At 34.5% G+C, this 26,669-nt stretch overlaps 2 protein-coding genes across 3 annotated transcripts in view; both read right to left on the bottom strand.

The window, feature by feature from the left end:
- Positions 1-9,755, bottom strand: part of LOC134839392 (V-type proton ATPase 21 kDa proteolipid subunit c''-like) — a 327,751-nt gene extending 317,996 nt beyond the window's left edge. Inside the window, exon 1 of the mRNA XM_063854925.1 lies at positions 9,735-9,755. The gene's annotated coding sequence lies outside the window, so the exon portion shown is untranslated. The remainder of the gene's footprint in view (positions 1-9,734) is intronic.
- The window catches only part of LOC134839383 (anillin-like), an 87,315-nt gene that overhangs the window by 26,681 nt on the left and 33,965 nt on the right, over positions 1-26,669 (bottom strand). For both annotated transcript variants that reach the window (XM_063854913.1, XM_063854914.1), the window contains exons 9-11: positions 25,623-26,283; positions 17,391-17,486; positions 14,887-14,988 (exon numbers count right to left, since the gene is read on the bottom strand). In XM_063854913.1, the coding sequence (XP_063710983.1) occupies positions 14,887-14,988; positions 17,391-17,486; positions 25,623-26,283 (859 nt within the window). The remainder of the gene's footprint in view (positions 1-14,886; positions 14,989-17,390; positions 17,487-25,622; positions 26,284-26,669) is intronic.

Raw genomic sequence — 26,669 nt, 5'->3', positions numbered from 1 at the left:
AATAATTAAAAGCTGCCCGCTGAAACCGGGCACGGGAGTTTTGCTCGGTTCTTCGTACCAAAAACTGCCCCCTAGAAGGGGGTTTACTCAGTGTCACATAGGGGGAATGAGAAGAAGCATTCGTCCAAGGAAAAGTGTGATTGAATCAAACCTGCGAAAATTTAACGCGTTTGAAGTGTAAATGGCAAAAAAATAACAAACTTGATATTTCATTTTTTTCTCACTGAAAATGGAAAGAAACTCAACTACCTCAAATTAACATCACATAGTTTCGAGGGAGGTATTGCATTGCATATCTGGGCTTTGTCAGACAAGTGTTCCCTGAAAATTGTGTCCAAAAGACTGAAAAATGACATTAAGAATAAAGAACCTTGAACCTTTCGGACTATTGCCTAGGATACCATCGTCCGGGACACATATGTCGATCTATCGTTTTATTTTAGAGCAATAACTACAGCAGGCGACATTAAGCAGAGATTAAACTTTTGATCAGATCACAGAAAATGAGACGAAAGATTAATTATTAAATAATCGCAAGCGTAAGAATTGATATTAGAGAAGTTCTTAGTAATTGCAATTTAAAGAAATTCCTTCAATGAGCCTTGTTGTTTTTGTAATTATGGAGAAAATTGTCTATTTTCACATTTTGTAGTCTTTACAGAAATTATGATTGCAAGCGCATTTTCTGACATGCTTTGGTTCATTTCTATCTAAGAGGTCCTGTTTCACTGAAAAGTTCTTTTTTTTACTTCCATTTTGGTGTTTTTAAAGTGAGACAACTTATGTTTCTTCTGCATCCAAACTCCTAGCTAGCAGTGCAATACCCAAGCTAAAAAAATTCTACGATCATGCGTGATTTTTACCTTGATGAGAAATTTATTCTAATTCGAAATCCTAGAGTTGTGCACAAACTACTTTAAGAAAACTAAAGAAGCACAACTTCGAAACAACAAGATAAGGATGCCTGACCATGCACAACTCCAGGATGCCTGACCATTTGCTTAATGGAGCCCATATTTGAGATCTACAGCTGTCTAAATAAGGAGATTTAATGATTCCCATATTTGTCCTATAAAAAATTTACTATTTGACAGTTTGCTCAAATATACTGGTTCGGTTGGTGGAAAACAATGAAATATAGCCGGTCATTCTTAAACTTTCAACTAATAAACTTTTTATAGGACAAATATGGGAATCAACAAATCTGCCTATTTAGACAGCTGTAGATCTCAGATAGGGACTCCATTCAGCAAATGGTCAGACATCAATCAACATGTCTGATAAAATCCTTATCGGTTAGTTTCGAAGTTGTGCTTCTTTAGTTTTTTAAAGTGGTTTGTTACTTACTTTAAGTAGTTTGTAAATTTACTAGTTGACAAATTGCTCAAATATACTGGTTAGCTTGGTGGAAACCAATAAAATATAGCAGGTCATTCTTAAACTTTCAACTGCATGCCAGACTGTTTTAGACTCCTACATCTCTAAATATTTTACGACTAATTGTCTCATCATTTTCGACATAAATCTACTGTTTCATAACTGATGTGAAAAATATGCTTGAACAAATATGCGTGACCAAAAAAGCAATCCAACTTAATGAGAAAAATTAGCAAAACTCAACAAAATTTAGTTGCCTGTTTCAAAAACAACGGCTTCAATAACCTAAATTTCAGTGAAATGAGATGTTTCATAAAGAGCCTGCTTTAAAAACACGCCGTAGATTAGAGGCGGCGCAAAACATGAAATGAGTTACAAAAAAATGGTCCAAGTTTTTGAAATGCATGTATTCAAGATGCTACTTTTGTTCCGACTTTAGAAGAATTGCTGAATATTTATGCTTGGGGTGGTTTTTTATTATTCAGTGTATATTTGGCGTCACATCAATACCGTCTCCCTGGGTTCGAATGTAAAAAGATATTTTCGAAAAGGTAAAACACTTGGGGTTTGAAAACTGCTATTTTAGCCCAAGCTCTGAAATAATTTATGCAAACTGTGAAGGTTTTATTTGATGCTGAAAGCGTAACACGGATATTTATACGTGACAGCAAAATTCTAAATTGAATTAAGGCAAGCTTCCAAAAACTTTGGCTCAATTGACTTTCCAAAAAATGCGGATTATCAATGCTTGGAGTGTTTTTTTTTTTCAATCAATCTTAAATTAAGTAATTTGACGGATTTCGTTGTGTACCATCTAACAGATATTGGTATCCTGAGCTCAATATTATAAAGATATGTTACCTATGATTTTTTTTCGTTAAGTTACGAGGTTTGGAAATTGCTAGTTTGGGATAATTAAAGCGCCCGATATATTGCGTTCTTATAACACGCTTCATACAAGAAGCTTAAAATTCACTTTGTAAATTACATATCGTGTTGGGAATAAAACGAAGAAAAACTGTTTTTTTTCTCCAAATTTTGTTACGAATCTTTGCTTGCAAGCTGAAAGTCGATATCTTCAATGAGGTATAAAATTTTTTCATTAATTAAGGCCATTTCAATCGCCGAAATTGGTCGGAATATAAAATATCCCCAAACATAAATTTTCCTCACTTTCTTCAAAAAGTCGGAACAATTATAAAAATTCAGCTCATACCACTCTTAAATTTTTGAATTTTAACTCTCGTTTGGCTCTGAAAATTTTAATTTCTCCAGCAACTTTTGGGTTATCGCAGGAAAGAGGTAATTATTCCTCATGTCTGTACAAAACATTCCCATCCAAAACATTCCAATACAAAACAGTCCGGAAAAATATGCACTTGAATGAAAAAACAGTCCGAAAAACAGCCCAAGTAACAAATCTTTTAAAAAGCCGGACTTAATAGGACTTTTTCGTAGGACTTAATACTTAGGATTTTAAACCGGACTGTTTTGTTGTATTGGACTGTTTTTTTTCCTTCATTACATGAATTTTTGGACTATTTTGTATTGGACTGTTTTGTATATGCACCTTATTGATTTAAGACTCACTAATTATCATGAAAATTTTTTAAACTAATACACAAAATCGTCATCGAGAAACACAAGCATTCCACAATTTGAATTTCACCTCATGTGTTGTTATGACGAAATGATTGCTATCTAATAGCCTAAAAATTTCAACCGCTATGCTTGGGGTGGTTTCTTCACTCTGCAACTTTACATATAACTAAAAACTTGCAAAAAGTTCATTATTCCTATCATTTAATAGACATTTGATTCACGATTAGGATAGCAATCAGTCTATCCAATAATATTTCCAGCATTCAAAAGTGGCTTATCCCGCTGGCGTTTCAGTCCCATTTTTTTAAATTCAAATCAACTATCAAGGTATGCTTTTTACGACATGATATACTTTTCACTATCACGCATAGAGTAACAAATCAGCTGAAGCTGAAAATGACGTAAATTTTTTAAAACTAATACACAAAACTTTAAACTTAACAAGCCGGTAGGCAGGGAATTGCCCTTTTTTCAACAAACAAAATGTTCAACCTTGTTCAACAAACATAAAGCCAACGTGTTGTGAGCTTGCCAACAGAGGGTAGGGCTTAATACGAAATTAGGTAGGACTTAATGCGTAGGACTTAATACTTAGGATTTTAAACCGGACTGTTTTGTTGTATTGGACTGTTGTTTTTCCTTCATTACATGAATTTTTGGACTATTTTGTATTGGACTGTTTTGTATATGCACCTTATTGATTTAAGACTCACTAATTATCATAAAATTTTTTTAAACTAATACACAAAATCGTCATCGAGAAACCCACAAGCATTCCACAATTTGAATTTCACCTCATGTGTTGTTTAGACGAAATGATTGCTATCTAATAGCCTAAAAATTTCAACCGCTATGCTTGGGGTGGTTTCTTCACTCTGCAACTTTACATATAACTAAAAACTTGCAAAAAGTTCATTATTCCTATCATTTAATAGACATTTGATTCACGATTAGGATAGCAATCAGTCTATCCAATAATATTTCCAGCATTCAAAAGTGGCTTATCCCGCTGGCGTTTCAGACCCATTTTTTTAAATTCAAATCAACTATCAAGGTATGCTTTTTACGACATGATATACTTTTCACTATCACGCATAGAGTAACAAATCAGCTGAAGTTGACGTAAATTAAACGCTATACGACATCGCTATGATAATTATTTAAGAACATGCTGAAGTTTGGTTTGAAAATTTAATTTGGGGCCTAGGAAATTAGACGATAAGCAAATCAGATGGAATTTAGTTTTTACAGATCTGGCATTTTGGACGAAAAAGCTATGAAAAGGAAAGGGCCAACAAAATTTTTTCATAAGAGTCAAGTTTCACAAATACAAAAAGAACATAAAATGTCAATACCTATCAAAACAATTAGTTTAAATGAACATAAAATGTCAAATCTGAATATTACAGGAGAATTTTGAATTGAAAAAATTATGCATGATTGACTTGTAAAGTTTTTGGCCACCGAAATTGAACTGTTGTCTCCAAACAATTTTATTTTTCTAACGCAATTTGTGTGCAAACAAAGTTAATTTCTCTCACTTTCGTCTATTTTCTCACAATTGCAGTTGTGCAAAATCGTCTAATTTCCTTTCAAGTACCTCCGTCTAATTTGCTTATCGTCTAATTTCTCAACCCCCATTTAATTTATAGTCCTTTGTACTCAAATTATTGTCTTTTATTGTCTATTTGGATCTGACAATTTAATGATTAGTCTTTCGTACTCAAATTAATAGAGCCTATTGATTTACTGCAAGATAAGCTGCGTTAAGCCAATTACTTAACTTTTCTGAATCAGTTCCAATTTTTTCAGAAAGAACTAATTCCCGCTATTTCAACAAGAGCAAACAAGTGGCGTAAACTCCCGTAGAAGGCAAATGGTTACAGCATCATCATCATCATCATCATCATCACATATGTTATTTCGACACCAATTTCTTGAATTCAAAGGTGTTTGAGTTTAATTAAAAACCAGTTTTGTCGTAAGAATAATCAGTCGCTCCGCTAAAGATGAGTTCGTTTCTGTCGATATCCGCACCCACTCTAAAATGAGCTGGGATTTGAACAGAAAATGTTCTTTGAAGATGGTTAAAAATCGGACCCGCTCTAAAATGAGCTGGGCGTTTCATCGTCGTCGCCTTCTTTGCCTTCGTTTCACAGCCATTGGATTTTCTATGCTTCTGAAGGCGTCATAAAAGTCCTTAGCAAGTTCGCGCACGCCATTTGCTGTGGGGTGAAGACCATCTGCGCAAACATGCCTCCGATAGCTGAACTTTACAGTTTTAAAGAGCGGGATTTTATACCATGCCGTTAGATTTCTGTAGCATTTATTCACTCTCCTGATAAGAGAGCGTTTACCTTCCCGGCTAATAAGTGACATGACGCCAACTTCGAAATTGCAGTCAAGGAGTCTAAAAATAGCACTCTCCATCTCCTCGGCTACTTCAGTCGCTCCCAATGACTGGCGCCCTGAACGGTCAAACAGGTTGTTTGTTCCTCCCATTATGAGCACTGTTTGTACATCCAAGTTTTTCATATCATTGAGAACCTGATCGCTACAAAGGGTTGAGAGAGTTCCACCAGGGCACGAAACTGTCACGGAATCTGGCAGAAAAATCCCATAAACTAGCGATGATCCCAAAACAGCATATGTCACTCTCTTGATCTTATCAGAGCTCAATATTATCCGTCTTTTGGGGAGAAACCTGGTTTCAACATGAACATTTCTTAGACGCAAGGTTTCGTTTAGCTTTTGAATTCCAACTTTTCTAGTTTCAGTCATTTTAGCAACCTTTAACTGAAACAAGTCTCATAGTAATACTGGTTAAACAAATACGTTTTCAACTGTTTACGAAATTCAGTTTCATTTGGTAGTTTAAGGTTACATGGTAAACTATTCCAATGGTGTGCGGCAGCAAACCTAAACGTCCTTTTTCCATAGTTCGTGTTAACCAGTGGTTTCTTAATGACCATGGTCCTTTCACTGAAACGGGAGGAACTTTTTTGTAGTGAAAAATATTTACTCAGATACGGCGGAACGATTTGAGGATTGAAAATGCATTTGTGTACGATTGTCAAGACTTTAAAAATCACAAGAGATTTTATGGGCAACCAATCTAGATCATGTAGATAAGGAGTAATATTCGTTGACTTCTTCAAACCGAAAACAAATCTGCAGGCACTATTTTGGACTTTTTGCAACTTGTAGAGCAGATAATTTGGTAAGCTCGAGTACAAGCTATTGCAGTAGTCTAATCGACTTAAGACTAGCATTCTTGCCAACATATTTCTATTTTCAAAATCAAGGTAGAAACGTATGCTGTATAGTTTCCGGAGACTGTGGTAACTGGCGCCACACACGGAATCGATCTGTTTTTTCAATGACAAGGATCGGTCAATGAGGCAACCTAAAGACTTCACAGAGTTTTCTGTTGATTTCATCAGCTTAACCGTTGAATTTCCAATGAGTAGTGAACTGTTTGTTAGACCTTTTGACTTACTAGTGGCTAGGTTAATTACTTGGCTTTTTGATTCATTCAACATAAGCCCCATGGACGAAAACCAGTTCGAAATAATAACCAGAGATCTTTCTATTTCTGCTATTTCACTCTCATTTTTGATTTCACAGTATAAAGTAGTATCATCGGCATACACTTGGTATGAAAATTTAGTTGAGCCAATAATATCGTTCAATGGTGTCAGGTAGATTGAGAACAGGAGGGGTCCCAGAAGAGAACCTTGAGGCACTCCAAATTCGAGTTCTTGAGAATTCGATAAAACATCATTGATAGCAACAATTTGAGTCCGATTCTCTAGATAGGAAAGAATTAGATCCACTGCATCATTCGTCATTCCAATCCGATTTTTCATAATCTTTCTCAATGTTTTATGATCAATGGTATCAAATGCAGCTGAAAGGTCAAGGGCTATCAAAATGACCTGTCTCTTGTTGTCGAGACTAGTCAGTAGATCATCTGTAGTTTTTAGCAGAGCCGTTTCAGTTGAAAAATGCTTCCTGTAAGCAGATTGGTGTTCATCTAGAAGATTATAGGAGCTAAGGTATTGATCGAGCTGTTTATATAAAATTCTTTCAAAAACTTTACTGATAAACATCAGATTCGCTATTGGTCTATAAGAATTTAAAACGTTTTGGTCAAGTTTGTGGTCTTTTAAGAGAGGAGTTATCACCGCTCTCTTGAGACATTTTGGAAATTTGGACTGATCGATGCAATTGTTTATCATAATGATGGAATAATCTTTCCACGAGTGTGCTATTCTTTTCATATCTATCGTTTTCAGTATATCTTCCCGTGAGTTCGCGTTTGAAACCATTCTTACTGCTTCTTCTAGTTCATCTATAGTCACATATTGGAATTGGAAAGAAGAAACTGCAGTGAAAGCAAAGAGTGGCGGCGAGATGCCATTACTTTTAACATTTGCCACTAAATTTCTAACCTTCTGAATGAAAAATTGGTTGAAGTTTTCAGCTAATTCATAATCACTGGAGTATATCAGTGGTAGAACGTTTTGTTGTTTTTCTCCAGCAAGGCGTTTCAATTCACGAAATTTGAGCGAATGGCTATTTGAAAGCTCAAAGCGCCTGGAAAAATATATCAATTTCTTCTCTCTAAACCGATCTTTACATTTCTTTAAATACTCCTTGAAAGCTGTTTCGTTTTCTAATCCAGGATTTACACGCATTACGCGTTCTAATTTTCTACGTTTTCGTTTTACGTCTGCTAACTCTTTATCGTAAAAATTACAAAATCGGTTTTTGACAACTTTGGTCTTAGTTGGCACATAATCAGTTTTCAGCAGCTGCAAAATTTCGATAAAATTCTCTGCCATCTCGTTCGGGTCACTGGTGTTCAGATTCAAGATTAAATTCTGATCTATTTCCGTCTCTAAATGTTCCCAGTCTGTATTGTTCCAATCATAAATAGTCAATCTGGTTTTATCCTTCCGTTGAATTGCGATTTCATAAGTGAACGTCAATAGATGGTGATCAGAGTATTCAACGTGCTCATTTCTAACGGGTGAGCACAATTCCGGGTTTGAACAAATTATGAGGTCTAGAATTTTCCCGTATTCGTGAGTTGCTTTCTTAACAATCTGTTCTAGGTTATATTCCAGTAGAATCGAACAAAATGTATTGGATTTGGCACAACGTCTGTTTTCTAGATCCAAATTAAAATCACCCAGGAGGAGAATTTGGGTTTCAATTGACGAGGCAAGAATATTTTCAGTCAATTCATTAAAAAACTCGTTATAATTTCCACTCGGCGGTCTATATATTGCTGCAATTGTTATTTTGACTTTTCTAGTCACGACCGTAATTACCAAGAATTCACCATCGTCCGAGAGATGGCTCAAAATTCTTTCACCCTGTAGTTCTTCGCGAGAAATTATGGCAACACCTCCACCTATTTTAGCCGTTCGTGAAACATGATGATATCGATATTCATTTGAAGAGTCTATACACTGATTTAGAATATATTCCGTATCCGGCTTAAGCCAGGTTTCAGTAATGATCAAGATATCAACTTGTTCTATAGCCAATATGCTCTGTATTTGATTTACTTTTTTCGCTAGAGAACGTATATTAATTACACCAACTTTCATAGCATTCGATTGAGACTCGGGTTTTTTTTTTGATTTTAGTCAGTCGCTTTTCAAAGTTCTGAGCCAGGTTCTGGCTTCTGCATCAAGATAGTACCTGTTTATTACAACATTTTCCGGCCAAGAATTAGGTTGATCAATGATTGTTGCATGTTCGCCGTCAAATACACAGTGGAAACTTTTGTGGCGAGAATTTTCCTTTGTTATTTCCCTGATATGATTCAGAGGAAATCCTTTACTTTGACACCATGCGACTATATCACTTTCATCATTTGTCTGTTTTATTCTTCCAACATAGAGATGGCGTCGTGGTGGTGGCTTCTCTACACCTTTGAGTGCTTCTGTTACCACTTCTCCCGTAATTAGTGGTTTCTTTGGTCTGCGGTCATTTCTATCTTTGGAGCCTTTTCGCTTCGTAACCCTCGAGCTACCAGCTTCTGAGGATACACTTTCACGAGCATTTCTGATGAATGCCGAAGAATTCAGATTAAACTTCGCTGCCCCAGCATAATTGGTTTTGTTCTTTTCAATTATACTACTTGGTTCACGATATTGCTTCAGCGATAGCAGCTCAGACTTTAATTCGTGTACATCTTGCGCCATAGTCTTCATTGAGAACAGTTCTTGTCGCAGTTCATCATTAACTCGGAAAAGATCTCTTTTACAGGTTCCACAATCTGGGCAACTCCATTCAATGTGCCCAACCACCTTATCGGCAGTGTTGAGGCCAATACACGCAGAGTGGGCAGAAGCTTGACAACCGACGCATTTCACCGATTGATTGGTTAAAGCGTTTTGACATACTGTACAGTGGAGAGACGACATATTTCAATTGTCTTGCTGGGAATTATTGGTCGTTTCCGCTCTAAAATGAGCTGGATTTTGGTAGATTTGTTTAAAGATATTTCCAAATTCTCTTTGTCATTCCCGCTCTAAAATGAGCTGGATAACATCCGGGAATTTGTTCGTGTCTTTTCTGGCTGTCGTAACCACTCTCAAATGAGCTGGTTTATCTTCTTTATCTGATTCTGTTTGTGTCAATTTCGATTTCCATCAACCGGATCTCTAAAATCCCTTCGTAGACAAGGGCTACCCAAGATAAGATGTTTATCCGGTTCGTCGAGACATATCTATCTATTTAATAAGTTTATCACAACAATTAGGCTAAAGAAAAGATTTTAAGTAGAATTATAGCTACTTCTACGCTAATTATTTTAAATCTTGATCTCGCTTCCTTCCTTATTGCTTCGAAAAAATTAAGAAATATGTATGCCTGGGAAGGTTTTTATTCAGACCAATTTTCCAAATAAAGTTACACTGGGGTGCTCAATCCCGTGATCTTCATCTGATCCGAAGGCTCGCGCTTGCCACTAAACTAACCTGACTTAAGGGTCGCTGTAAAATGAGTCTAAATAAACTGCTCGTTTTATATTTGGATGCTAAAAGTGTTAAAGCGCATTATTTGCGCATGGAAAATTATCCCGAACTACGCGTTCAAAATTGAATTGAGGCAAGCTAATTATTCTTATTAATTCCATAAACGACCACTATCAGCTTTGAACTTATAGTTTGTCAATATTTCCTAAACCAAAAACTATTCAAGAGCAAGACCAGTTAATGGGCAGTCGGTTATTTCAGGGCTGTGCCCTTATACGAGCAGTTTTGTTCAATTTAAGGATAGAACTCGAATTGAAGGTGAAATTACATAGGTGATCCACAATGGAGTATCAGTTTTCGGTGTCTATAGACTACTCCATTACATCTTTCTCTTGGAGCCTAAGCCAGACCAGACCCACCATACATTCTTATCACACTCAATTTACATCGACACAAGTCTGGTTAAATAATTCGCTTTAAAAGGTAGGACGGTTCGTCCTTTATCTGTCAAGATGATCTTTATCAACTACAAAATCTAAACGATATCAATAAAAATGTCTATAAACAGCTCAGCATCAGAAAACATAAAAATTGCATGCCCGAAATGTGTAAAATTCAGTTTAACTATTTCACAGCTCAATTAGAAAATAAAAGAATTTAAATAATTATAGCCCAAAAAAGTAATCTAAACATTATTGTAGACTGGAGTGAGAAATTTCAACGAACGAATAAATTTTACGAAAAATTATCACAGGTGAAATACTTTTTCAAATTCGAGCAAGACAACAATACCTTTAGGATGATAATGTCTAACAATAATCTGTCAAAAAATAGCTACTTCAAGTGGAAATTTTTTCTGAAGAAAAAACCACGCCGAACACAAATAATCGGTCACTTTCATCGAAAGTCGGAAAAATTAACCAACAATTCGCTGAAATTGAACAAAGCAAAAACCTGATACTAGAAAAAATGAAGAAACCTATTTGATCTTGCTCATAGTTTTTGCGATCCCTATAGATTCTTCAGCTCTCCTTTCTGATGCAGTATTTAAATTTTTCTCAACTAGATAAATGTGAAAACTTCTCGAAGATAAATCTATTTATCTTTTTCTATTAAAACTATTAATAATCAAAACAAAACAATCATATGTACTCAATTGATCAACAACAATAAATAGCTAAATCATCCGGATAAAATGATTTGAGCAAAAAATGGCATTTTCCTCAAACTTGCTAAGTTAACATGAAAAAGTGACAGAAAAAAAATTTCTCGAATTATGCTCAAAGTAAAACTGTTTACATGTTTCTGCAGAAAAATATAAACAGCTGGTAAAGAGCCAATGATCAGAAGAAACAGAGAAAAAAATTGAATTAATTTAGCAAAAGGAGGAGGAAATTAGATACCCTTAAAGCTCTTTGAATTTCTAGAAAAATTTATAATTGGCATTTTTTCTTGTTAAAATAACCCAGTTTGAGAAAACTGGATCATTAAGTAACAGAGCCAATCGAAAATAGGAAAAGAGTAATTGAATGCAACTAAACATAAAAAAACACTGACTTTCTTGAAAAAAGCTTCTTGAAAAAACTTTCTTGAAAAGACTTTCTTGAAAAAACTTTCGATTTTCAAAGAAAAAAGTAGTTGCCTCGCCGTTTAAGCTCTTTGAATTTCACGAACAATTTATGATTGACACTTTTATGATAACATGAACTGAACTAGAGAAAATTGGATCAAAAGGTAAAGTTTTTAATCCGCTGGAAATCTAAAAATTAAATTCCACTTTCGAAACTAGAAATCGTTCACGTTTTTTCGCGCCATTTCCACGTTCGTATTTGAAGAGTGCTATTTGCAACCTTTTCAGCAGATGAATTTCAACTGAATTCAAAACGTGCATTATATTCACTACGTTCATTACTCTAAAGTAGAAATAGGCCTCGAATGAGTAAAAATTCGGCTACGTCTCGGATTCGATCAGCGACCTACGGATTAAGAGCCTAACGGACTAACCACTCAGTCACGCACTCTGCTCTTTTTCCTTCCCTCCACATCATATAAGCATCAATTTTATGGTGTAATGAGGGGCTTTACAAGGTTAAGTATAAGAATCAAATGTTTGTCACAGCCTAATGTGAAAAGGACAATGGGAAATTACCAAAGAAAATTCGCAGGTGGGGGAAAAAAAAGAGTCACGCACGCTTAATACATCACAAAAACATAGCCAACATACAGTTGGAAAAGAGTAATGAACGCAAGAAAACAAAAAAACTACTTATTTCTTTAAAAATATCCAATTTTTGAAATTCGCAAAAAAATAGATAGCCTTAAAGTTCTTGGAATTTGTAGAACAATTTATGATGGACACCTTTTTTTGTTAAAATTAACCCAACTTGAGAAAACTGGATCAATAGGTTAAGATTTTATTTCGCGGGAAAATCTAATTATTAATTTCCATTTTTGAAATTAGAAGTCGATTACGTTTTTCGTGACCTTCACAATTTTTCTGTTCCATAGTGGAGTTTACAGTCCTTTTAACAATAGAAATGCACTGAACTTTAAAAAAAATCAGAAGTCAAAACGCTAAAAATTAAATATGAGCGTGAACAAACTTAAGACTTTTTCCTGAAAAAAAAGCAAGACCTATGTAAGAGTACTCACTACGTTCATTACTCTTGAACACTAGCCATAAATAAAGCAGAGAACAGATGCTAAGAAATTTCCAATGCTAGATCGTGATTATAGCAAAAATGCCACCAAATAAGTGAGCACTTTCGATTTTCAATGAACAGTTTTACTTGCGAGCTAGGTGAGAAAAAAGGGTTCGTACTAATACACTAGCTGTGGTTATTGTCAAAAATGTATTTTTAGTGAGAAAATTTTGATGATAACTTTTCTTTGATTTGATTTATGCACTGCCATCTTACACAAGGTAGTAAAGATCATTTATTCTCGCCACTATTTGATGTTATATTTTCCGAAAACCTAATCACCGCTGAGATGGAGTTAAAAGAATGGGTCAAAGCTGCACTTCTCAAGCCTAAGACCTCAAGCTGAAAAATGGAACCAGGATCTTTTCAAATTCAAGAACATACAAAAAATCTTGAAAAAACAAGGCTGGAGAAAGCTACGAGACTACAGGATTGGAACACCAGCCGTGCAGCGTCAAATGCATTCACACTAGAACTACATCATTGCTTGCTGTCTACTAAAAACTTTCACATTCTTGGTAAATAATTATGCTTTGAAACCGGAAGTTATCAGTTTGCACAAATGACAGACCGTGACCGGATTCAAACCGTCAACTCTTGTAGTGTCATGCATTTACGTTACCTCTGGATCAAAACGGCAGAAAAAGACGCGGAAATTTGAATTATGATAAAATGATTCACCAAATGATTCATTAGTATGTAAAACAGGTTGTTTCTTGATAAAATCTATGCTCCGATTTGATAACGCTGGCTACTCGCAGGCGTAGATGAGCGAATATAGATCCTTGTATTAAAACAGGATGTAAAGTTTGCACAAAAACTTGGCAAAGAAAAGATGGATTTGTGTAGGATTAAACGGCCCATTTTATGGCTGAGGGACAATTATATTGGGGCCTAGCAAAGATCCTCATGTTTCCAACGAGCACTTCAAAGTCCAAAATTTCAAATTCTATGGGCTGTTTATGAAAGTTCTTCAGCGCCCATAACACCGCTTTGACAAGCTTCGATTAAAAGCTCAAAAAATCTTAAAAAAACATTTCATCCGAAAATATCCTTATGAACAGTTTCATCGACCATGTGTCTAACTCCTAGCCTTGAATTTTAAGTAGTTACAGTGAACACGATAAATTTTCATTGATTTCATAAATTGCAACTTCTTTGTCCCATTGCCGCATGAAGTTTTATGAAATATTCAAAATTATATCACAGCCCACAGACTCGAAATATCCCATGTATATTTCGAGTCTGTGGCTGTTGAAATATACAGAGGCGAAGCTGTGCTTCGCAAACACTAGACAGAACACGACAAATAATATAAATAAAACTAAAAACTTGAAATAAACCTCGAACTAGTAAAATTTTGCTAGGTATTGGACTCGAACCTGCAATCTCGAGATAAAATTCTCGCGCCCTGCCCTCTCGGCAAAAGACGCTTAATTTTTGTCTAACACTAGTCACAAATAAAGTAACTACATATGCGAACAGATTGGCAAGGTGATGCAGCAAAAGTGGTAGCATAAACAAACAGACACAATTTTTCATGTACGAATTTCGAATATAACAAGCTGAAGGCCTCCACACTAACTTTACATTTATGCATTTAAAAAAAATTGCGAGATATATTGAGTTGGAAAATTTCTGAAACAAAGTTTTCGTTATTGTACTGTTGTTTGAAACAAATAGATTTTATCGGTTCATTCGCTGAATTAATAACGCATGAACTGTGTTTACTTATTAGCAATCGAATTTCAGCGCACATTCTTATTAGCAATCGAATTTCAGCGCACATTCTCAGCGCACTTAATTTGAATATATTAGACACGTTGGAACCTTTTTTCTTGAAAGGAAATACATAGCAACGGCAACCAACACGTTTCACGACAGCTTGATAACTCAATTTGGTGCAAATTTATTTACATATCCCATTACAATTTACAGAGTACTGACAGTGATCAGTTTCCGTAACAACCACAATCAAAATTGAACTCGATTTTTTGTTACCGATCTATTAATAACTCTGATACAAATATGCTCACACACTTTCTCATCTAACGGAAACATAATTGAGTTAACGAGCTTTTTTCATCATGTTCATTTCCATCACTTAAAAGCTTCGCGTTTCCAACAAATGGCCACGAAACATGAGTGATAGGCCCTCTAGGTTAAGATATATACCTTTATAAGTTCTGCTGGTAGCAAAAAAAACATACCCGTTTGGCTTCGTTTTCGGCAAATTTCCAGTAGCAGAGCTTAGTGTTGGTCAACGCGCACCATCGCATGTGCCAGATACCTTTGTTCACGTCTTCCATATTCTAAACATACTTTTCCATATTCTATTTATCTCAATTCACATGGGCCTAAAACTCGCTAGAGCGGCAAATAAAATGGCCTTTCGAAGAACGTGCGGAATATCTATGCATGGGGTGGTTTTTTATTCCGGCAATTTTCGACTTCTTACTTAAGTATTTTCGACGGAATTTTTGAACCATCTGAAAAACAGTTGTCGAGCTCAAAAAAAGTTATCTGTGATCATTTGGGGCTTTGAAAATTGCTAATTTGGAATAATTAACGCGCGATATAATGTGTTCTTATAACACTCGTAAGCGCGAAACTAAAGCGTTCCAAACTGAACTGAGACCAGCAATTTAGTCTTTTTAAAACAACAAACTGCTCGTATCAGGTCGAGGTCCTGAATGTTCCGACTGCATTTTAAGCCCTGAATCTTCTGACTGCATTTTGAAATCTATGGAATAGTATTCGTTTCAAAAAAAAAATTAGATGAAAATTTTTAAATTTTTAAATAAAAATGTCGTTTTTTTAAAACCATCACCCCGTACGCTATGTAAAGTACAGTATGAAATATTTTGCATATACCAACGTATTAAATAGAGCAATTAGCATGTTTCAATTCAATTTGAAACGATTTCTAGGACGGATCGAATCTCCGTCTACACCTTAATAGCACGATATACATCGAGCGCTAGCTATCCAAATTTGCTACCTTTAAACCATAATTTAAAAATAGTCACAGGTGAATTAAATTTTTAAATTTGAGCTTATGACAACAATACTTTTCCGCTGACATAAAAAAATCCTTCAAACATTGCGAGTTAAAAAATCTAAGTTTGTCTGGAGAAAAATCCACCCGAGCACAAACATAGCGTCATTTTCTCCGAAAATTGTCGGAACAAAAAGAGACCCTTAACATACCTTTCGTATCTTAGATAGCATGTGGGGTATAAGATGAAAAAAAAATCATTCTTTTTTTATTATTTCGTCAATTATTTAACCAGAAAATCTTTTGAATTAAACTAGAAGTGCAGCCGGATCACTCAGGACCTCGCCCTGATATGAAAGCATCCTTGTTCAGCATCTATCTAAGCTTGAAAAATCAAGTTTGGTCGGACAGAATTTTCAAGATACATCATCACGTCTTATATATTCGCACAAAGATCATTTTCTGATCTACTTAAGGAGCCCCTATTGCAATAGGGAGAGGTGCGAAAATTGTTACTATATACAAACTTAACATGAGATTAAACGAACAATTTTAACATCATAAGCTGAACGGTACAACATTAGCATATGCTTAACATTTTTGTCCCGACTTTCGAAGAAAGTGAGAAATATGCCCGGGGTGAATTTTTTTTATATTCAGACGAAATTAGGAAAGTTGATTGCGTATCGACATCGATCCGGAAACCTTGGGATTGCTCAGCGAGTACGCTTGCTCTAGACGGCTGCTGGAATAATACTTTGATATTTTGTTTCAATACACGAATTATTTATGCGCGGCAAATTACCCGCACATATAATCGTTCCAAATTGAACTGAGGCAAAGCTAATTGGTCTTTTTCTTCCGACTTTCGAAGAAAACGGAATATTTATGCTCGGTGTGGTTTTCTTATTCAGTCAATTTTCTCCGATCGAAATAATAGTTTGCAACAAAAATGTTTTAAACCCCATTGAAGATATCGATTTCCTAAGTTCAAATTAAAAAGATATTTTTTATTTTTTTTTGTGAATTTCTGCGGGTTTAAAAATTGCCAAATTGGCCATGTTCTGCACTAAATTATGCAAGCTTTGAAGAATTTATTCATATTGCCGAGAGCGCAAGCGAATTATTTATGTGTGGCGAATAATCCCGCACAACAAAATCGGTCAAAATTGAATTGAGGCTAGCTAATCGGACCTTAATTCAATAATTTCACATTTTGATATTGTCCAAAATTTATAAGTTTTCAATATTTTTTTCCCAAAAATTATTCGCTATGAATTAAGGGACATTCGGAACATTCAGGGTTTTGCTCTGATATACGAGCAGTCTTGTTAATTCCATAAACGACTCAACATTTGGTATTATATATTATCGGACTAAAATTCATGCTTTGTCAATATTTCATTTACCAAAAACTATTCGAGACTAATTAAGGGCAGTCGGAACATTCAGCGCTTTGCCTTAATACGAGCAGTCTCTTTCTTTTTAAGTGTGGCAATTCTCAACTAGGTACCATTGGGCTTTTTAAACTTATTTCGCTTACCGTCGCACAAAACTCACATATCCTTGATTTAGGTACGGAAGTCTGTTGCGACGGTGTAATCGGATACTAATGCTACCAAAATTAGTATGCCATATTTGGTTACCAGTTTAAGGAACCTTGGTATTAGCTGTAATCCCTTTCATTTCTCATTTTACTTGAGTGAGTTGGCTTACCAGGAATCCTTTGAATTCCATTTGAAAGAAAGGGTACAGGTCGCAGGAGACTCCCATGGTCCCCTTTAGTGGATTGATGATGTCATCACATTCAATCTAAACAACAAAATTCAAAATAAAGTCTTAAGAAGCTCATGGCCGAGAGAACAAAAATTTGTAACACGTTAATGTCTTTCGAACTGTCCGATAATGAATTTCACACTTATTTCTTTTCATCTTTAGCATGCTAAATTCTCATTTGCTGTAATAATTTTCGGCCAGATATGATTCCCTCAAGCTCTGAATTTAAGATCAAATTACGTTGCAATTGAAAGCACTCATTCGTTATATTTAAAACAATGAAATGAATGAACAAAATTCTACCCTGTAATGACTTCAAAAACATTTCACAAGCAATGTTGATCAATCAGTTCAAACTAACGCAATTAAATCAGAAAGAGAAACGGCTTCAAAGTAATTACTTCTTAATGCACGGAAATGATGATAATCCAATCAACCTAGAGACCAATTCAGCATTAGCTTACTAAAAACGACAACAATCTTCGCAAATGGAGCTATAAGTAGATGCATATTGTCTGAGAAAACGGCCAAATAATAAAAATAGATTTTTGATAAGAACACCATCCGTTCAGTTTTCAACTGAATCCATTAAAAAACTACTTCTGGCAGCAATATTCTGCTCTCTAATTTCAAAGCAAGTACGGGAACAAGCAATGATTTTAATGGTATAAAAAAAATTCCGCCGTTGCTTTTTGGACGAACAAGGTCATTTTTGAACTTGGCGGTGAAAAGTTTCAGGAAGGATACTGAAATGACTGTCACGTCAAAGAACAAGTAATATAAATCCTCGTAATAGCAATAAACTGAAACTCCTTTCCAAATTTAGATTCTTACAAATTAATTGCCCACACTTCCTACTTTCAGATTTTCTTAACTTCAAAAAAACATGAATCAATTTTGTTTTCAGATTATTTATCACTTATTATTAGGATCATGCAGATAATTAAATTTTTCAATTATGTTTCAAAAACGTCAAATCATTGTCTGAAACGCGCTTATTCAATCTTATTTTTGTTGAATTGATTTTATCAGTAAGAAACACAATTTTGTAAAATGATGTCGAAGATGAGTTGATCCGATTAATACAAACGAATTGTTAGCATATGTATATCTAACTCAGTAAGCTACTCAAAAAATTGCCCTGAATGTTTCGACTGTCTTTTAAGGTATATGAAGCAGAGTTCGCTATACAAAAGTCATGAATTTTTCAAAAAAGGGAAAAGTTTACAAAAAATTTGAGTTTTTTTTTAAAATCATCCCCACACAGGCCATATACACTACAAAGTGGAAGAATTCGCTCCTAGAAAGTAGAAATTATGACAAGTAGCCTGTTTCAACCAATTTGGAACAATTTCTACGAGGGATAAAATCTCCGCTTACGCGTTAATCGCGCGAAATATATCGCGCACTAATGTCCCAAATTGACAATCTTCAAACCCTCGAAATTTTATAAACATAGCCAACTGACAGTTGGAAAAGAGTAATGAACGCAAGGAAACTGAAAAAAACCTACTTGTTTTTTCAAAAATTGTCAACTTTTGAATTTCGAAGAAAAAAAAACAGATGGCCTTGAAGCTCTTTGAATTTGTAGAATAATTTATGATGGACACTTTTATGTTAAAATTGACCCAATTAGAGAAAACTGGATCAATATGTAATTTTTTTTTCGCTGGGAAATCTGATAATTAACTTCGATTTTCGAAATTAAAAGTCGATCACGTTTTCCGTGACCGTTACAATTTTGCTGTTCGATAATGGAGTTTGCCTTCCTTTTAACAACAGAAATGCAATGAACTTTAAAAAAGATTACAAGTCAAACTGCGAAAAATCAAAATTGAGCGTAAACAAAATTCAAAACTTTTTCCTGAAAAAAAAATTAGCAAGACCGATATAAGAGTACTCACTACGTTCATTTCTTGAAAAGAAATCATAAACCAAACCGCGAAAAATCCAAATTGAGTGTGAACAAACTTTTCGAGTTTTTCCTGAAACAAAACCAAGAAAAAAATCAGCAAGACCTATGTAAGAGTACTCACTACATTCAATACTCTTAGAAAATGATCACAGGTTTTAAAAAATCTTTTTGAATTTGAGCTCCAGACAACAATACCTTTCGGCTGATATAAAAAAGTTCCGTCAAAAATTCTTAGTTTAAAAAGTCGAAATTTGTCTGAAGAAAAAATCACCCCGAGCACAAATATTCCATTACGTTCGTTACAAAATTCGGAAGAAAAAAACGTACATGAATATCAGATGAAAAGAAATTAGTTTTCAAATATGTTTAAAAATACCTAAAGGTTTAAGGGAAAGAAGATAATAAAGAGGATATAATTTCTAAAAAAAATTGAGGAATGGAATATACTGCTCACGCATCTAATCCGAGATTGAAAGTCAAGTTGTCTATCATTTTATCAGTACAGCTGCTATTCATTTGCAATAGCTAACAAGAATAATTGATTGGCCAATAAAACAAAACTAAATGAACACGTCACAACGTTATATTTATAACGCAGTACATGTGATAACATACGAGAGTACAAAAAATAGAAAGAAAATTTTTTTCACGAGAAACTAGAAGGCAAAATTCAATATCAGATGGAACGATTCAACTTTCAAACTCAGATTCAACTTTCTATATTATTTCCAAACTAAATTTAGAAAACGAAGAATTTTATTTAGAGTAGACGGGAAACTACAATTGGTGAACCTATTTCTTCGATTCCGATTATTTTTGTTATTAAAAAGTTTTTATCGTGCATGATAACTTACATGTTGGCGCTAGATAATCACTTTTAACTGACCATGAATCCTCATATCGTAAGAAAGTGAAAATGTTTTCCCGATTAAAAAGTATTTTCTGATTTAGTTTTATCATTGCGATAAACAGATTCTTTAACTTCTCAAGGAAGACTTTCAAAGAAACTTCGACTACATAATCATCATCATCCATCAAAATTCCGCCATTGCTTTTTGGACGAACAAGGTCATTTTTGAACTTGGCGGTGAAAAGTTTCAGGAAGGATACTGAAATGACTGTCACGTCAAAGAACAAGTAAAACAAATCCTCGTAATAGCAATAAACTGAAACTCCTTTCCAAATTTAGATTCTTACAAATTAATTGCCTACACTTCCTACTTTCAGATTTTCTTAACTTCAAAAAAACATGAATCAATTTTGTTTTCAGATTATTTATCACTTATTAGTAGGATCATGCAGATAATTAAATTTTTCAATTATGTTTTAAAAACGTCAAATCATTGTCTGAAACGCGCTTATTCAATCTTATTTTTGTTGAATTGATTTTATCTGTAGGAAACACAATTTTGTAAAATAATGTCGAAAATGAGTTGATCCGAATTGTTAGCATATGTACATCTAACTCAGTATGTAAATCTAACTCTAACTTTGATTACAGCAAAAGTCCGACCAAATAAATGAGCATTTGAATTTGCGAGTTGGGCTGAAAAATATAGTAGATTCGAAATAATTCACTACGCTCGCAAGCTTGAATAGTGTAATGTAAATAGTCAAAATTGAAGATAGCTTGATCAGAAAAACGAACAAAAAAATTGAAAAGCAATTTCATTTTTTTTGCAAGTTCATTTTTACTTTTCTTCCACTCAGAAAAATAGCGCTTGATAAATTTCCGCTACGTAGTTATTAAAGGCTTAAAATACTTATAATAGCTTAAACGAACGCTAAGAACAGATCAATTCAGGACGGAAAGTACTTTTTTCTGATATAGCAATGAACTATTTCCTACAAATAGTAGTGGTAGCTAACTTTTGCGTGGGAAGTAAACTATGAGCTATAGCCATATTCGGATCATGAGACAATTAAATTAATTATCTTGCTTAAACCTATCAAAAAAACTTTCCCAAAAGTGAAGTGTTAAACATAGAGGCGAAGCTGAGCTTCGCACCACTTGCGATACAAAACAAGATAAAAAACTGAAGATGAAAATCAAACATGTTGAAAAAGTAAGATCTATCAAAATGAATCAGGCCAGGTTTGAAACAAAAACATGCCAAGACAACAGAATGTGAAATTAGCATTCCAAAATAATGTACCCAGTGGTAACAAAGACAAAAGTACCTTGTCAGAAACCCTTAACGCCAAAAAAATCAACAAGACAAGAATTTTGAAAAATTAGTAAGTATCCCGCGCCCTAAAAACACAAAAACACTCGAAAACTTTATTTGCTCGTCAAATGAAATAATATGAGGCCACTAAGCCGATATAATATAAGCCGAAACTATTTGGACAAAATAAAGTTTTTCAGCAAAAAAAGTTATAGGAAAGAAAAGTTACTAAAATTACAAACAGCAGGAGTAAATCAGAACACTACAAACAGCTACAATGTAACTTGCGTACAGCAAAAAAAATATATATTCTATCTACGAAGTGGAAACTAAGCCGACAAAACATAAGCAAACAATTCATAAGCCAAAAATTTTTTTGAAACTGAATATTTCTCGTTTGAAAAAACAGGGTCCTGTCAGATTCCAACTAACGACCTTTGCCGTCCCAGGCGTATTTGTTACCTCTAGACCCAGTGTGCCAGAGACGCAAGTAAACTTTAACTTATTATCAACTGAACCTAAATTTACCATTTCTAATGTTGACCATTCTGTGAACAAAATTATTTACGGGAAAAAAGCATAGTACCCGATTGCAACATTCTTGCTTATCACAAGGAAATATTAAATAAATTGAACTGAAAAATATTTTTAAAATAAATAATCTTGAAGCTCCTCAAAATTCTATATATGCCTTGATAGCTAATCAAAAAGAATGAACAAATGACATTTTTTGATAAAAATAACCCAATTTGAGACAACTGGATCAATAGGTACTTTTTATTCCAATAGAAAACCTCAAACTTAAAAGCCACTTTCGAAACTAGAACTCGATGACATTTCTGGTGACCTTTACCAAAGAAAATGAAATGATTTTACACAGAGGCTTCGCTTCGCAAGCACTAACGAGAACTCGACAAAAAGCAGCTCTAGACAGAGGCAAAGCTGCGCTTCGTAAACTTTTGCAAGAACACTACCAAAACGCAGCTCTATCAGATGACATAGAAAAAAAAATAGAAATAAACCTCCAATTTGCAAAAACTAGCAAATTTGAGTCTCACGAAGTAACCATTCAGCTACGGATGCTTAAGTCCCCAAAAATTAGCCAGCAATAACTCAGCTACATATGCTAATAAATCGTAAACTCGATGCAGCAAAAGAAACACTAAATACACAAAGATACAACTTTGCATGTAATAAATTGCAAATCCTAAAGCCACATTATGTACAAATTATGCATTTCAAAAAATGGCGAGATACATTGAGTTAGAAAATTTCTGAAACTGAAAACTTATTTTTGTGATGTTGCTTGAAACAAATAGCTTTTTTCGTTTCACTTGATGAATTAAAAATGCATCAACTGTGTAAACTTACAACTATTCGAATGTCAAAGCACATGTTATCAATAAACTGTAAAGGTGCAACAAATAAGCTGCCATGTCAAGGCAGCAAATATTGCAGCAAATATAGTAGTCGCAACAATATATGCGACTTAGGTTGGAAAAAAAAGAAAGTTCGTACTATAACACATTGCTTCTTATTGTGTAAAAATGGAATAAGAAAAAAATAGAAATAAACCTCGAACTAGCGTGTACCGCACCACAGGTGCTTCGAATTTTCAACAACTCAAAAACTTCTCTTTGAGTGTGCTCTAACAGCACCCAATTACAGGGTTCGTAATTAAAAACTTTGCAACGTTTTTGATTCAAGTTTTTTATACAAATTTTGAAGAACCATAAAATTTTGTGAAGTTTTATAAAAGTTCTTCGAAAAATTTAAAATGAACTAAGAAACGTCACATCTGGGAAACTGAAAGCAATTGAGCAGTCGCATTTGGACGCAAGATTTGCAACTCCTGAGAGTAACTTCAAATTATGGTAAAATTTTTCATTCGATTTTTTAATTCAAATTTTGAAAACCTATAAAAATTTGTGACATTTTTTTATATTTAAGTTTATAGTGAATTAAAAAACATCACATCTGGGAAACTGAAAGCAATTGAGCAGTCGCATTTGGACGCAAGATTTGCAACTCCTGAGAGTACCCTTACAGTACCCAACTACAACGTTTCGAAGAAAAAATGCACATTTCGAAAACTACCAAAATTTGAGCAACCTTTTTTGATGGCAATATTCGCAATCTTTGAAAGTACACAACTTAAGGTTTGGGAATTTCACTATAACGAATTATTTTGTAATTTGAGTTTTCTGAAAATGTCCGAAAATATCACAAAAATCGTCTTATCTCTTAAACAAAAATGATTTGGGCATTCTTTATTGAAGGCCGAATTTGCAACCCCTGAGATTACTCTGACAGCCCCCCAACTACAGGTTAGGAATTTCAAACTTTGAAAAAAAAATTAATTCAATTTTCATGAAATTTTTTTGAAAAAATCACAAAAAACTTCATATCTGGAAAACTGCAAGATTTTGAGCAGTCTTATTCAGAGGCAAGATTCGCAACCCCCTGAGAGTACCCTCACAGATTCCAATAACAGGATTGATATCTTCAAAGTTGGAACTTTTTAACATTTAATTTTTTTTTGGATCATAAAAAACGTCATATCTCGAAAACTACAAGGATTTAAGTAGTCATATTGGGACGCAAAATTCGCAACTCCTAGAGTACCCTGACAGAGCCTCACTACTGAGATGGTAATTTCAAGTTTTGTTAAATTTTTTATATCTAAGTTTTGGAAAAAAATCCAAAAAAAGTCATATCTCGAAAACTACACGGATTTGAGCAGCCATATTCAAAGGCAAGATTAGCAACCCCTGAGAATACCCTCACAACATCCAACAACAGGATTGAGATCTTCAACGTTTTGGAATAATTTTTTAAAATCTGTTTTTGAAATTTTTTTGAAAAAATCATAAAAAAACGTCATATCTCGAAAACTACAAGGATTTGAGAAGTGAGAATTGGAAGCAAGATTCGCAACCCCCCGAGAGTACCCTGACAGTACCCAACTACAGGGCGAGAATTTCAAAAATTGAGAAATTTTTTAAAATTGAGTTTTCCAGAAATTTTTTGAAAAACCTCGAAAATTGCCTATCTCGTAAACTGAAAGGATTTGGTTATTCATATATAGGGGCCAGAATCGTAAAACCTGGGAAAACTGACAATATCCAACTATTGGGTTGTTAATTTCAAACTTGATGGAATAAACACTGAATTTAAACTGGAAAATCGAAAAAAAAAACCTTAACCATTGCAATATACGATATAACTTAAACGTTAAAAAACTCATTTGTTAAACATGCAAAAAAATACGTTGAAAAAGCTTAAACATGGCGAAATAGTGAAGCCCGCATTTAAATATATAATAGATTATTAAAAATTCGTCTAGGTATAGGATTCGAACTTCCGCCGTTTGCAATCAAGAGATTTTGATTCTCACGCACTAACTTGTCAGCCAAGCACGCTTAACCACCGACAAAAACTAGTCACGAATAAAGCAGCTACACATGCTAATAAATTGCCAATCGATTCAGCAAAAGTGGCACCAAATACAAATAGACATAACTTTGCAAGTAATAATTTGGAATATAACAAACTGAAGGCATCCATACTAACTTTGCATGTAACAAATCGGAAAGCATACAGCCACATTATGTATAAATAAGGCATTTCAAAAAAATTGCGAGACAAATTGAGTTAGAAATTTTCTGAAATCGAGTTTTTACCATTATGTTGTTTGAAACAAATAGCTTTCTTCGGTTCATCTGATGAATTAAATTAAAAATGCATCAACTGTGTTAACTTATTACGATTCGAATGTAAAGCACAGGTTATCAAAAAGCTGTAAAGGTGTCCCAAAAGTGGCACCAATATTTGTCACTTAGGTTAGAAAAAAAAGAAGGTTCGTAACAATACACTAAGCTGACGAAGTGTAAAGACGTAATCGAAGCCAACCTCGAAAAATTCAACCTCGACTTGTACCAAAAAAAAATACAAAAAAACACAGAAAAAATATAACGACCTTTCTCAACGTTCATTGACACTTAGAAACAGAGAGTCTTAACTCAACCACATTGTTCGATACATGAATTTGGGCGAAGCACATGATTCACAACTCAGCCTAATACTTACTTGTTCCAATTGCAGTTCCTTACTGTTACAATTTTTCTTCGTCAGAACAACCTGAGCTGCCTTTTTGAAGCCCATCTGCCTGTAGCCAGGCGTGGCAGCAGGCGAGAAAGTCAAGGTCGCCATCTGTTTCGCGTTGTGATGACCGCTACCTTTACTTGCACTTCCTGGCGTATCTGTAGAGTGTTTTGCTTTCTTCACAAAAGGAGATGTCAAAAAATACGCCGCTTTTCGCTTCTCAGCACTGTGTAATTTGGTCTTCTTTCGCTTATCTTTATTAGATTGCTGCGACTGATGTCCCTTGTCTGCAATATTAAGACAAGAGTAACCCCAAACTTCAATTACCAGTTCAAACTTCGGGTCCACGTTTCTGAAGGTAATCATGTTGGCGAAGGTGACCGCTTTGTAGTCTGAGCCTGCAGATACTAACTGAGTAGCAATAACTTGTGTTTTGTATCTTATTAGACATACATAGTGTATATTGTGTTTCGTCAAATTCAGGTGAAACATTTCGTCTCTTTTTAAAGGTATATTAATGTTGGAAAGCGTGATGTTTCCGTAGCATGGCAGGGGTTTGTCGATAGTTTCGGTTGAACTCGAGAACCCGCTTCCACTTTCAAGTTGCCGTTCTGAGCTTCTGTTGCGTTTCAACAAGGTGTAGTTCCTACAACAGCAAGATTCTAAACTAAGAGAAAAACTGCCACAAATAATGAAAAAACTGGAAACACACTATCGTCGTGCCTATTTTATTCAAATCTGCGCCTCCTGAAATGTTCAATTCCCAAGCAATTTACAGCTACTAGAGAAAAAACAAAACGAATAGAGTATGTTGAAAGCAAATTTAGTCTCCTGAAATCCCATCAATCATGATTATTACTTAACTAGTCTTATTCCTCATTTTATTTTTATTCTTTTTTGCAAACAAGTAGGTATATTTAGCCCTTCTGACAAGCTCGAATAATTAACAAATCGGAATATAGCCGATTGTCTGTTAATTTGGATGACAGTTTTTCAAATCCATTACTCGAATTTACCTGATGAGCTACAACT

The sequence above is a fragment of the Symsagittifera roscoffensis genome, chromosome 2 (assembly GCF_963678635.1).
Source record: "Symsagittifera roscoffensis chromosome 2, txSymRosc1.1, whole genome shotgun sequence".
Taxonomy (NCBI): domain Eukaryota; kingdom Metazoa; phylum Xenacoelomorpha; order Acoela; family Convolutidae; genus Symsagittifera; species Symsagittifera roscoffensis.
Note: the sequence above shows the minus strand (reverse complement) of the source record. Positions and strands in the feature narration are given on the sequence as shown.